The 13,404-nt window shown below is 41.0% G+C and overlaps 1 protein-coding gene across 4 annotated transcripts; it reads right to left on the reverse strand.

Annotated features, from left to right (window-relative positions):
• Positions 1-440: 440 nt before the first annotated feature.
• golm2 (golgi membrane protein 2) lies at positions 441-13,222 on the reverse strand. 4 transcript variants are annotated; one of them, XM_041943574.1, is made up of 10 exons: positions 12,148-13,222; positions 7,699-7,753; positions 7,421-7,523; positions 6,228-6,318; positions 5,832-5,955; positions 5,532-5,612; positions 4,910-5,188; positions 4,286-4,423; positions 2,320-2,487; positions 441-1,114 (listed from the first exon to the last, which is right to left on the reverse strand). In XM_041943574.1, the coding sequence occupies exons 1-10, from the start codon at positions 12,472-12,474 to the stop codon at positions 1,038-1,040; spliced, it is 1,443 nt and encodes a 480-aa protein (XP_041799508.1). In that variant the 5' UTR covers positions 12,475-13,222; the 3' UTR covers positions 441-1,037. The 4 variants fall into 4 exon arrangements, with proteins under 4 accessions (XP_041799508.1, XP_041799500.1, XP_041799528.1 ...); XM_041943566.1 differs by having other exon boundaries at positions 5,532-5,615; XM_041943594.1 differs by lacking the exon at positions 2,320-2,487.
• Positions 13,223-13,404: the final 182 nt, after the last annotated feature.

Consider the following 13,404-nt stretch of genomic DNA (forward strand, 5'->3'; position numbering starts at 1 on the left):
CACTGCTGATGACAAACTATTATTTCTACATCGACTCTAAAGCACTATCACAACTGAGAAATGACACGAAGCATCACCTTTAATAAAATTAAATTACATTCAATGTGCCTTTCCATGAGGAATCAATTTTCCTGGCTGCAAAAACAGAACTGATTTCATGGTCGCGGATTTCCCTAAAGGTGAGGAATTAGGTGTCCTCGGTACAAACGGTAACAGTTCAACTACATTATGTACAAGAGACTTCATTAATGGAAGCATGTGTACAGTTGGTCAGTTCCATATGTGCTTGGTTAATCTTTGCACACTGTGGAGGATACTAACACGCTCTAAGTATTGCTTAAGCATCATTATTTTGCTTAGTTTGATTATTAATAAAAAGTTTCAAATGCATGCAATGGCATCATTAAAAAAACAGAATGAGGAGCAGTTTTGAGTCTCTGTCACAAAGAAAAGAAATGGATTTAATAGGCCATATAAGTAAAGTCCTTGGCATCTGTAATGCATTTCCACTCCTGTAAACGAAAAAAACGGTGTTCCATGTACAAGTCCCAAAATTGTTAGAAAGGCAGAATGCCGAATTAGTCTCTTTGATAAACATCTCAGGTGAAGAGTTTGTATCAAGCAACAGCAACCTGTAAAGGAGAGTAGCAAAAACAAAACACATCTTCGATCTTGAAGTTCAGGTGTGAGTGAACAGGGCTCTTTACGACCACTCCGTTAGGAACTGAGGCAGTTATCAAATAACAAAACCCAACAGTCAGTGTACAGGATATCATCTCTACTGTTATAACTTAGAACCATTAGCAAATCAACAGCAGCTCAGGACAATGCCATGACTTTTTTTTCTTGTATTATGTTACGTTATTCAGAATTAATTCATTAGTTGCAATGTTTGATCTTAAAAATAGTCCATGACATTTAGGATGCACCCTATAAATTCTTAAACATACTGATGCTCAAACTATTTGTCACCAAAGACCTTGGTTTGAGAGGAAGGCCTGAACATTTTAATGAGCTACAGCTGTACGAGTTCCCATTCAAAGAATGTCAATGGCTTGATGTCTTTTCCCATAATCCACAGCACGGTCTCCCTGCATGTCCCGATCATCATCATCTGTGGAAAAAAGAAAGCAACACAAACATTAGAGATTACAGAAAATACACTCAATGAAGTGCTCTAACTATATAGGAGAACTGATAATAATTTATCTTAACTGTGCCCTCGCTATCAGTCCAATCATATCAATAGCTCGATTCCAATCTGCTACAGTGTACATCCATAAAAAACAGTCATATACAATGCAGTCAAGAAGTATCAGGATTTATGTTCTTTATGGTTTTAGATATGTGAGCACACTGGATGTGAGATGAAACAAATACTCCAGGTTAAAGTGCTGATGTTCAGCTCAGTTTGAAGATGTTCACATCCATCCTGTGTGAACAGTGCAGGACCTTTTTGTTCGTAGTTTTAATGTAGAAGAAATGTATCGAGCGGATACATCCAATTCTGGGAAGAAATGCTTCCTACATCTATCGAGCAATAAGTGTCTTCCTCGTAGGACATTATGATGACAAGAACATCCTAGATTTTCACTGAAATCCGAGACTACACAATTTGAACAGTTTAACACAGATAAAACAAATAAAAATGACAAATCACAGCCAAACTCTACTCACTAGCCTAACATGAGGGAAATTAGTTTTGTTTTTTTCAGATGGATGGTAACAAAAACAGCATTCTCCAAATGCAGTATTATTACACTCTCATTAATATTAAAATTCTAATCTAATAAGCAATCAGAAATTAATGGCAGGATATGATAACAACAAAGAAAAAAACATGGGCATGCATTTCAATATTTCAAGGAGAACACAGACGTGTTCACAAACACAGTGAGCTATATTTATCTACTGGTCTAGATGTGGGTCAGTTGTGTGGTGGGCACAGACAGGTGGTATAGCTAAAATAAAGCAGAGGCAGGAGAGAAAATACTAGATGGCAACTTATTTACTCTCACAGAACCACAAGTTCCTGGGTCAGGTTTTTGCTAAGACGGTTATTGTGTCTAAACACAATTCAGTTACTCATCCTGGACTGCATGCATCACAGTCCTGCTTTGGCCCTGAAGGTGTCTTTGACGTAATCCTTTAATATCTGTAGTTTATAGTAGATTCAAGGTCCAAACTCAGGGTACTGTGAGCTAACTGTCAGGAAAAATGCAGGGGGGGCGGCAGCAGGACAGGGGTGGAGGGAGGGAGCAAGGGAGGAATGGTGGATACACATCTGGACAGGCAGTCCAGTCCCCCGACCTGGCTCACCTTGAACGTCTTCCTCCCCACCATCACCATCCTCTTCCTCATTGTAGGCAAGCTCGGCCTGCTTGTCGGCCTCATACTCACCCACGTTCCCATCATCCCCATTGTAGTCCGCTAGCTTAGAGCCGTGTTGCGGATCTACTGGGGACTCGTTCTCATCAAAGAACCGGCCTGCAGGAGGCAGAGAAGGGCCTCATCAGGAAGGGAGGGAAGCGAAGGCAGTTGTAGGGAGACAGGGAGGAATGGGTGAAATACTGCATAATGAATGCATGAAGGAACAAGTGATCGCATGAGGAAGATGACAAAAGATAAGGAAGATGAGGTGAGTAGATACATGGTTCGGACGTTAATTAGAAGACAAGTGTTTCTGAGGAGTAAAGGAAAGTCAATCATGGACTTGAAAGCAGAGTCGAGTGGAAACAAATGGGGTTCCCTTATAATGAGAGGCTGTTTAATGTCTGGAGAGCACTGAGCGCTAATTAAGTTACAGGCTTAATCATCTGTACAATCCAATCAATCACATACAATAGCTCTGCTGTAAATCCCATCGTATGTTTTGTTTTTGTGGGTATTGTGAATAGTGTTGATCAACTCAAGGGTCATTTTGAGGGCCATAGATCCAGCAAGTGTGGTGTTTCATTGAATTCATTCCATTATCAAAGCAGCTTTAAATAGAGAAGCCTGCTGGGGTTGGCCATTTAAACTTTAAATGTTGGAGGAGGATACCAATTGCTCTATATGCTATAAACCAATATTTGATGTGTGTCAAATTATAAGAAGACTAAAAACAGAAGCTAGAAATTGAGGTCTTTTTACTGGATATTGTGGATATGAACAAGTCACAGTGGAACAGTGACATTTTCCAATCATTTAAAATATTTTCCTATGTTTTACATGCTTTAATATTGAACAGGAAGAAGGCATTTTCATTGTTTCAAGTGGCCACGTTAAAATGGAGACAACTACACAAACTGTTTTAACTAAATGAGCACCGTTTGTGAAAAAATAAAAAAGACTTCTTGATTGGAGGTTTCTGAAATTGCTAATCAGAAAAACTGATCATATATCAATGAACAATGTATAAATAATCTCAAAATAGCTGAAATTGTGTTTTTACTCTCTGACTTACAATCCCGATCACACAAGCATCTGAGGCAGTCTATGCTCCTCTCTCACCTCCTACAGATTTGCGATTGCAGTGTTGCTCACGACAGGACTGGGTGGGGACTCGAGATGCACTGAGCCAGAAAGTGTCTTTGGGCTGCTCATGTCTAGTGAGCACCAGACACTGCCAAAAAGGAGACATCTGGTGGGTGTCGGGTGTTAATTTGCCATAATAGGATGCAAGTGTAAAGAGATCAGAGGCAGAAGATTAGACGGAAAAACCAAATGAAGACGTGAACTGAATACAGCCAGTGTTTCAAGCAGCAGAGCTGCAGAGGGAGAGGTGGATGTTTAAGTTAGATGAAAGAACAGAACATATGAAAACAGAGAAGAAGGAGGGAGAAAAGGCAGCAGAGTAGAGCAGAAGCCAGGCAGCAGGAAAGGATCATCTGGGAGCCAGGTGCGTCATTTGTCTCCTCTCCTCTGCAACTGAGCCCTGTCTCTACTCCCTGACAGTGCTCCTACCCATACTCACAGATGACTTACAAACAGATGAAAGCGTGCTACATAGAAGTAGGGGTGTAACCAGTTAGCAACGGACTAAATTCATGCCGATGGCATGACACCAAATTGTATTTTACTCTCTTGTGACACACATCACAGAGATCTAAGAGGCAGCAGCTAAGCACAAAGGCAGAGCTAACAAGAATAACTGTGATAATACTTATTATTTCACATGTAATGTTATTTCCCCCCACCCCTTCAAAATTAATCACCAATCAACAGGTTAATAAAAACCTCCAACCAAAAACCTCCCTTGCAAATGACAGTATTCCCTTTTTCAAGGTGTCGTGGAGGAACTTACTCTGGCGGTGGTGGACTGGCTCTGCTTGAACTTGGTCTTTGGTGCGGTGAGGCTGGATGGGGTTGGGCACCTGGGCCGGGTTGGGGGGCAGAGGAATTCCCTTCAGGTGTTCGCTGTCACCCCTGACATTATCAGGAGCTGACGATAAGAAAGAGATTTCTGTTACAGTATATGTGCGTCTAAAATCCAATACCAAAAGGCCCAACATTCTTTATTAAAGATCAAGAGAATAGCAAAATTTGTTTAGTTGTTTAGTAAATCTCCTGAGCTACATCAAGATTACTTCACTATAAAGGGCAAATCCATGCCTTTTTATAACCTCTTACTCATAAAGCACAGGGTGGTACATCTAATACATTTGTATTCTTTAATGTAGCATCTGAAGTTTTGAAAGATGTTACACAAGACTGGGAAACTCATTAAAAAAGTCAAAACTGCAAGCAAAAGATAACAGTTCTCCGCTCTCGCCTTCAATTAACTGAAGATTCAGTGAAAGAAACATAACTGAAAGCATTAAATCAGTAAAGCTACACTTCAATGAAGCCTAAGAATGAATTATCACATGCCTCTAAAGACAGACTATTATAATTAATATGAATTACATGGATGCGGTGCATTCTGTACCTCGAAGCTGTCTCTGTTGTTCTCCCAGCTCGTCTGCCTTGATACCTGCCTTGTTGTCTTCTTCAAACACTACAGTTTTCTCTGCCTGTTTCACGATGCCTGGAGGCGCAACCACCGCTGCTCGGCCCTCCACTCTGTCCTGCTGGAGCCTGGGCTGGTCCAGGGACAGGCCCTGGAGACCAGGGCCATCGGCTGCCCCAACACCAGGTCCAGCACCAGCTCCTACAACCAGATCAGGGGCCTCATCATGCTTCTGAGTGATGGCTGGTTTCTTCAAGGCTGTAGACAAATTGAGTGGCAAAGCACAGTGCAGCAGAAATACAGTAAGTATTTGGAGAAAAGCTGTTGTTTGTTGTTTTCATGTTCAATGACATATAAGGGAGTGGCTTTTCCTGACCTTACTACAGCACTAATTAAAAATGATAAATAGTGTAGAAAAAGAGCAAAGTCTGGCACTGGCACCGTCTTTATTATTGTTTTATTTGATCTTGTGCTGCCCATGATGCCTTAGAAATTAGTTAAAATTTCAGTGTAAACACTTTCTATGTAATTTTCCTCACTCATTAATCCACTTGGTTTGCAAACCTAAATTTGCTTTTAACAATTTAGGTCCATTGCTTACCAAATTGCACATCATCTATTTTTCCCACCTCGCTGTCTTCAATACCAGGCATGCCAGCATCACTGCCGGGCTTACCCATCTCTTCTGTAAGAGAGCAGAAGGAATGTGACAATTACATAAACAGAAACATACACGGGAAACAAACCGAGTACAAAGACCATATATACAATTCTTCTTGACAAGAGCAATTGGTGTGCAGTTTCTTACAGCGATCAAATACTACATTTAGTGCATAAGCAATATGAGAAAGAACAGACAAGACAGTATAAGCTTTGGTTGAAACTCTCACATCCACTGTACCTTTTAAATCTGGGCTGTCATGCCGGTGAGTGGCCACTGTATGGCGCTCTCCAACCATCTCCGCACCAGGGGCTCCCTGTGCATGTCTACCTGCCACTACAACCTTTTGGCCATCCATGACACTCTGAAGAATTATCAAAGGTGAATCAGAGAAGGAGCACATGGAAAATGAAGAGATTAAGACACTTTAACAAACAGGGGAGCTTTGACCGAAACAGAGAGGGGAATTAGCTGAGCTTGGCTGGGTACTATCCATACATCTGCGCTAAAAATCTGAGTGTAATGAATAGATGCAGCAGTGCTGAACAAACACAACATGTACCAGAGGACACAATCATGGCCCATTTTCTATAGAATGACCATTAACCTGTTTGTCAGGATTTTATCAACACTAACCTGTCTTAGCTTTGATGCTTCTTCCTCCAGGGTCTTTTTTGTTTCTTCATACTCGTCTTTTAGCTGCGCAATCTGACGTCCACACTGTAAACTAGTTAACACATATTCCCCTTCAATTTCATCAACATAAACTGGGATTTATTCCACCAAAATATAAAACGTATTGTAAAATACATAGAGACCACTTTTTACGACATCAAGTGCTTGAAATGCTACTGCATGTGCACAAGGTACAATTTGTTCCCGCCTTTTTAGTTAATTTGTACACACTAAATAAATGTATCTACTATGTTGCATCGGTAGGCTATCAATGTAAAACTACAGTACATCTTAATCCAAGTATACCCACTGTGCATTAAGACCACAGCCAGTATAGTAAAGATTCACACAACACTGTTAGCATTGCCTTAAATTAAAAAAGTGCTATGTGTCAGCTGTTTATATATGTTATGAAAACGTTGCTGATTCAGTGACTGTTTGTCACCATTGTCTATGGGTTTGCACTCTTAGATTCTAAGTTGATCATGTTCATGCATGAAGCATAGACCTTTACTCATCATCTCATTACATCAGCATTGTTTTTAACCAAGACTATTGTGTCTTGTCTCTATGTTGAGCAGACTGCGCGCAGACAAACTGTGTTCAACACAGGTTCATTTTGGTGAAGAATTTATGTCAGGTTGATTATATAAACAGGCAGAGGGGTCTTTTTTTTATTTAGGTGATAGCTAACTGTGTTGTTGAATGACTTGTGTGCATCTTTACGCACGGCTGGTATAGTTGAATTAAGATGTACTGTAGTCAGCCCTACTATGCATTCAATGTAGTGTATATACTTATCTCTTGTGCAAGAATCAACCAAAGCCTGGGAATAAATTATCTAATTTATTATCTCCTTTTTTAGCATTTCAAGCTTAAATGTAGTAAACCGTGGCCTATATATTCCTTCATATGGCCACTGCGGGGCTCCGTAGATTTGAGCAAACAGACTTTTTTGAAAACCTGCAAAACTGAGTTAGGTATAAATCTTTTTTAAAAACCTTACAACACGCAATGTAAGTAAAATATCACACAGATACAATCAGCCTTATTTAGCTGATTATCATATTAAGACAAAGAAGTAGGAAGTTAAGATGACCAATATCACTCCATTATATTCCACATTCAACTGAAAACCCAATAACATAGCATACCTTTCATATTCCAGTTTTCTTTCCAAGGTAGTGCTATTTTTCTTCACTTCTCTTAGCTGCTCTTCCTGTTTCATGATCTCCTGCTTCAGCTCCTTCAGCTGCTCTGTTTGCAGCAACACAAACATGCACACAATATTTTGGGGAGGTTTAGTTGTTAAATGTCTGTTAAATCAACTATAATGCTTTATGTAGAGACTTTCTATCATTTCAGATCCTGTACTGCTAGACTACTGTGTTTCAGAGTGCCCTCTACTGACCAGACAAGGAGGAAGTCCTACCTTTCAGCCTCTGGATTTCTGTCATTTGGGCGGTGACATCACTCTGCAGCTTCATCTGTAAAGAAGAGAGAAAAACCGGTTCAGGAGTCTAACAAGCTGAAAGAAAGTTACATACATTTTGACTCTAGTCTATTAAAAGCAGCCCTACCAAGTCACAGATCACTTATTAGCTGCGCAACAGGGTGTCTAACAGAGTGCAACACACAGTTTCGCACTCTGTTAGACACACTGGGCTACCATTAACACAAGAAAACAAGGAGGAACAGGTATGTCTTGTTTTTCTGTGAAACAAGGCCTCCCAGCACGAACAGCTGTGGCATTCTATTTAATTACTGCTACAGGGCAATACGTTTCTGCCCATCAAAACCAGTATGGGGTATTAGACTTTAACCTGGTGATTGAAAACTCATTAAACTTACAGGACCACTGTGTAGGATTTAGTGCCATCTAGCATGGAGGTTGCAGATTGCAACAAACTGAATACCCTCCCCTTCCAAGCATGTAAAACCTATGATGGCCACGAAAGTCGAGAAAATGCGGAAGGCTCTCTGCAGAGCAAGCGTTTGCTTTGTCCGTTCTAGGCTGCTGTAGAAACATGGCGGTGCAACACGGCAAACAACGTGGAAGAGGACCTGCTCCCTTTGTAGATATAAAGGGCTCATTCTAAGGTGACAAAAAACATTCATATTTTAAGGTGATTATATACCAATATGAAAACATGATTATCTGATTATTATATCGCACTAGTGCCAACAGTTAGCCCTAAATCTTACACAATGGTTCTTTAACAGAACAAGTGCCTTTGTAACATGCAGAAAACACCAGTACAGAAACGGATAGCCCATAAATAGCTGGTTCAGGATCTTTTCTGAAGCAGGCTTTTCTTGGTCACTTTACACTGAATACCCAGGAAAATGGAAACCCATGTAGACTGTGATGCAACCCAATACAACAACCCTTATAACCAGGACAGATGTGAAATCCACCTGCAGCCCACACAGATGCTTGCTATGATATTAAATAAAACTGCTGGCTGCTCTCTACTTTGTGTTCTAATTAAACTCTCAGTTGTATGCATACACTCAAAGGGAGGGAGGGGGGAAATCAGTTAAGGAGGGCAGTAGAGTGGAGTGAAACTAAGATTAAAAACCTTGATGAAATAATAAAGAAAATCTATCTTTAGATCATCAAACACTCAATCCCCACAGGTTTCCAACACGGCTGTTAAAAAGTTGTTTTTTTTTGTGAAGGTTGAAACTACAAGTTGTGTTTGTCTCAAATAATGTCCACACTTTTATGTCACAATGGTGAGAAGTGTTAAAGCAGACAGAAAGCATGAAAAAGTCCACAAAAGTTCACACTGTTGTTACCTTACAAAAATCACATCACATCAAAATACAGATGAAGACAGAATTTCTGGCAGAGTAACAAGGGGAGAAATACCACAGAAAAGAGTAATGACTGTTTGTAACACCATGAGCACATCAATGGACAGTGTGCTGCAGGAGGGGTGTGAGGGACACCTTTTTTTTCCCTTTTCTCAAAAACTTTCACCTTTGGAATTCGTTGAGATGGTCTGAGTTCTTGAATGTGTTACAACTGACCGAGGCAGAAGGCAGTGAGTAAAGAGGAGAGGAAATATAGCAGCAGTGCCAACTGTTGCCAAAACTAAAGCTTCTTCCTGTCACTCTCTCACTGGTAGTTCACAACGTCCCCCTGCAGCCTGCTTAAATAGGCTGCATAGACGACAGCACAACAAGACTGTTTACAGGCTGTATGAGCTGTATGAACTAGAAGCTTACATGAGTCCTTCTTGCAACTAAAGACCACAAGACTATATATCTGTACTGTATGGCGGCTCACTAAAGACTCTACTAAACTGTCAGTATTTTTTCTCTGCATTGCAGGCCTCTCACTGTATGGGGCAAGCAGCTCTGTTGAAACAGGGATGGGCTGTTGACAAAGGGAAGGAGTGGAACAACAGCTATTCAACCCCTTCCTTTATCTTGAATACGGAAACAGGGAGCCGGATACTGAAGCTACAATCAAGAAAACTGGAAGCTTAGACTCCTCTTGATTCCACACTTCACCCACTATACAAAAAAAATCTAAGCTCTGGCTTTTTAAATCTCTTTCACAAAAATAGATTTTAATAGTGTAAAACAATTTAGGTGACAGGAGGAATTTTAGTATGGACTAAAAGCAAAAAAATGGTCAGTAAAACACATCAGTTTAATTAAAGATTAAACAGTACCAGCAGAACAGGCAACTAAACACAAGGCTAAGTGTTACAGGGCTGTAGGTGTGCTATGATTTGATCTGGCCACAGAATATAGAATTTGGCTCACAGTGTGCAATGGTCTGGCAGGAGAAAAGTTTCAGAACACAAAATCATCAAAAAAATCCCCATTCCACTTACAGCTGATTCTTGTTGATTTAATCATTAGATATAAGATTATTTCTGTACAATACATGACTCATTACACGCTGTGTTATCACCCTGATCACTAAGTAACTGCACTCAAGAAGCTAGGAGGAAGTTTGATGTGCTGCAGTCAAGGACAGCTTGTCAGCAAATGTTGCGCAAAACATGACATTGCTCCCAACCTGATGTTCATGCTGATTAATTTGCAAATATACTTCGGTGTTTCTTTAGTGTACAAGTCATTGATTATCAATGGGTAGTGAGTTGAAAGTTTACAAATCAGAATAAATTTTTTTCTCACAGTTGAATTGGCTATGATCTTGCACGCAGGCTTCAAGTCACCTTATGCTTCTGTTCAAAAGAGACATCATGTCTAATGTGTCTGCTGATTTGAGTATGACGCTACACCACACATAAGATAAACATGAGCTGAACTAATGTATGGCTGCCAATGCAAAATAAGCATGTCAGACTGGATGCAAATTACAGGAAAACCTCCCTCCCATCTGTTGTCTAAACGCCTCCCAGGGCAGCTGGACACACAACATGGACTGCTGGCTGGGCCACCGCACAAGACAAAAGGTGGGAATAGCCTTGTGGAGCATACAAACGGGCCACTCACAGTGAATACGTAAAGCCCTAAAAATGCGTAAAAATGAATAGAAATACAGCATAAAAAAAGTCAAGCTGGATTTTGTTTTTCTTTGGGAATGTGATTATATTTTTTGTACCCTATGAATTAATGGCAGATAGGTGGGAGTAATGTAAGGAAAAGTGGATTTTAAACAACTAGACTCAAGACTGGTAAACAACTTAACAAACCAAAAATCAATATTGTGTGGAATGAAAGTGGACTTCCTCACTGAGCTAATAATTTAGATAGGATGATCAACCAATAGCACATACAGATAAAAGCAGATCTGTAAATCATGCAGCTTTCACCAGTGTGGATGAACACTTAAATAAATTGTGGCTTAAAAGCATAGGCACAGTGAAACAACACCATTACACACTTTTTCCCTCAAGACTCCAAAGGGATATTAAAGCACTTGTGAGACCTATGAGCCGTGATTTTCTAGAAAAATACTCTATCGGTGAAGAAGAAGTCAAGAAGGAGTTTCCAACCGAGGATGAGCTGCATGCATTATTTGCCACTTGGTACCATAGATTACTGAAGACAACACACTGCCCTCTCCTTACGAGCTACCTCCATCATGATTTACAAAGTTTTCAAGATAGACAGGGGAGATTAAATAAGAGTGCGATTACAACAGAATGTAGATTTTGTGGTGAGACTAGACATGGTGGAATGACTTCAGCTGTTATTGTGCTGTGACTGCAGTTTTGTGGGACCTCTAATCATCTCTTATCATCTAAACTTGTCGGACTAGTTGAGTGAAATGAGGAGTGAACCTGCTTTGTCACTGTACTCCCATCGCTATTTTCTTTCTCAACAACTTGGCGCCCACCCCTTTATTATATATCGTAAAAGAGCATTAACAACCATACCCACAACATAGAAGCACACTTCATAGAGGTAGTGAGTGAACAGCTACTACGATACTTGACTTTGCTGTTGTCACCCACCTTTACCAAACAACGACTCTGCAGTTTGTGAAAACTTTGGTTACCTGTTTCTGGACGTGCTACATTTCAGAAGGGATGCAACTAACAATTATTTTCATTAATAATCTGTCGATTATTTTTGTGATTAATCAATTAGTTGTTGGTGAAAAATGTCAGTAAGTGTTTCCCAAAGCCCAAGAATCCATTCTAAAATCTCATGTTTCGTCCACAACCCCTAGATATTTAATTTACTGTCATATAGAAGTAAAGAAACCACAAAATGTTCACATTAAAAGCTGGAATTTTGACCTTTTCTCGTATAAAATCGACTGGCAAAGTAGTTGCATTTCATTTAATAGTTGACAACTAATCGATTAATTGTTGCAGCTCTAGATTTCAGTAAATACAGTAAACTTAATGCCATCAGACCGGCGTGTGATCAGACACTTCTACAGTACCTTATCATCAGTGCACTTTTTGATGAGCGCCTCTCGGGCCTGCAGCTTGCCCTCCAGGACGCTGTAGTCTCCATCCTTCTGGTCGATCTGCTTCCTGTGCGTGTCCACCTGCACCATTAGCTCCGAGTTCCGCTTCTCCAACCGGTTCCGCGCCGCGTCCGTGCGCTTCACCTGCGTCTGCACCTCCGCCAGCTCATCCAGCAAGCGCCCGTGCCTGTTGGACACTGTCCAGTAGTTGAAAGACAGTATGGCGATGATCACCATCAAGAAGATGAGGATGAAGGACGGGAGGCGGCCTCCCCGTCGGTTTGCACCAAACCCGACCATCTCAAAAACAAAGTGTATCTTGACTTAAGGTTGTTACTGCAACCTACAAAGCTCAATGAGAGTATTCTCCCGCTGTAAAACACATCCGTCTACGTGACATGCCGCGTATATGCGACAACCGCTCGAAAATGCAAACACTACACGGGCAGACAGTCATGAATGTTCAAGACTTTTCACATTTCTGACTGATCTTTACTCTCCGTCCTCCTTCCGCACACTAGGCATCTTCTCTGCAACTCGTCCAATGTCAGTGAAATACGCCCGCAGGGACGTGGCCTAGCTCAGCTGGCAACGTTAAACACAGCAGACAGACTAGACGTGGACAGCTACACGGCACCGTGGCACCGAGGACAGCACACACTAACCATACAGCTAGCTATATAACGTTAGCCTTCAGCCACTTCTCTTTCATGGTTCCCCGGTGAGCCCTGCAGGACTGCAAATATTGCCGCTTGGAGCTCCTGTAATCACTGAATTGCCGTCAAACAAAACCGCTGATGATTTTCGATTCCAACCTGACGTAAACGTTAGCTCCCATCAACGTTAACGCCGTCCAGCTAACCACTTCACACTAGCTAGCAACAGCGGATGCGAAAACACAATTAGCTGCTTTCGGACAAACCAGTAGCGTCTCTTGTCGCGGAGGACAGATATAATCCCGGTGATATAAATGACCAAACCGTAACAAACACTAAAGATGCGGTCTTTGTATGAGACTCCCCAACACTCGCTGCCTACCAAACATGATTTCCACGGTGTGTAAAGCTAACTGTACGCAGTCTGCGCGATTTCCGCTCTTTGCTTTCGAAGCGCAATTATATTTCAAAATAGAGGTCTGAAAATAACGCTGACCAGCACACGGACAAAGAAAACGAGGCATTTTATCTTTCGATTGCATTTTATTTAACCTTGATTGACGCCAATGGACTA

This window comes from Chelmon rostratus, chromosome 1 (assembly GCF_017976325.1).
Source record: "Chelmon rostratus isolate fCheRos1 chromosome 1, fCheRos1.pri, whole genome shotgun sequence".
In the NCBI taxonomy this organism is placed as follows: Eukaryota; Metazoa; Chordata; class Actinopteri; order Chaetodontiformes; family Chaetodontidae; genus Chelmon; species Chelmon rostratus.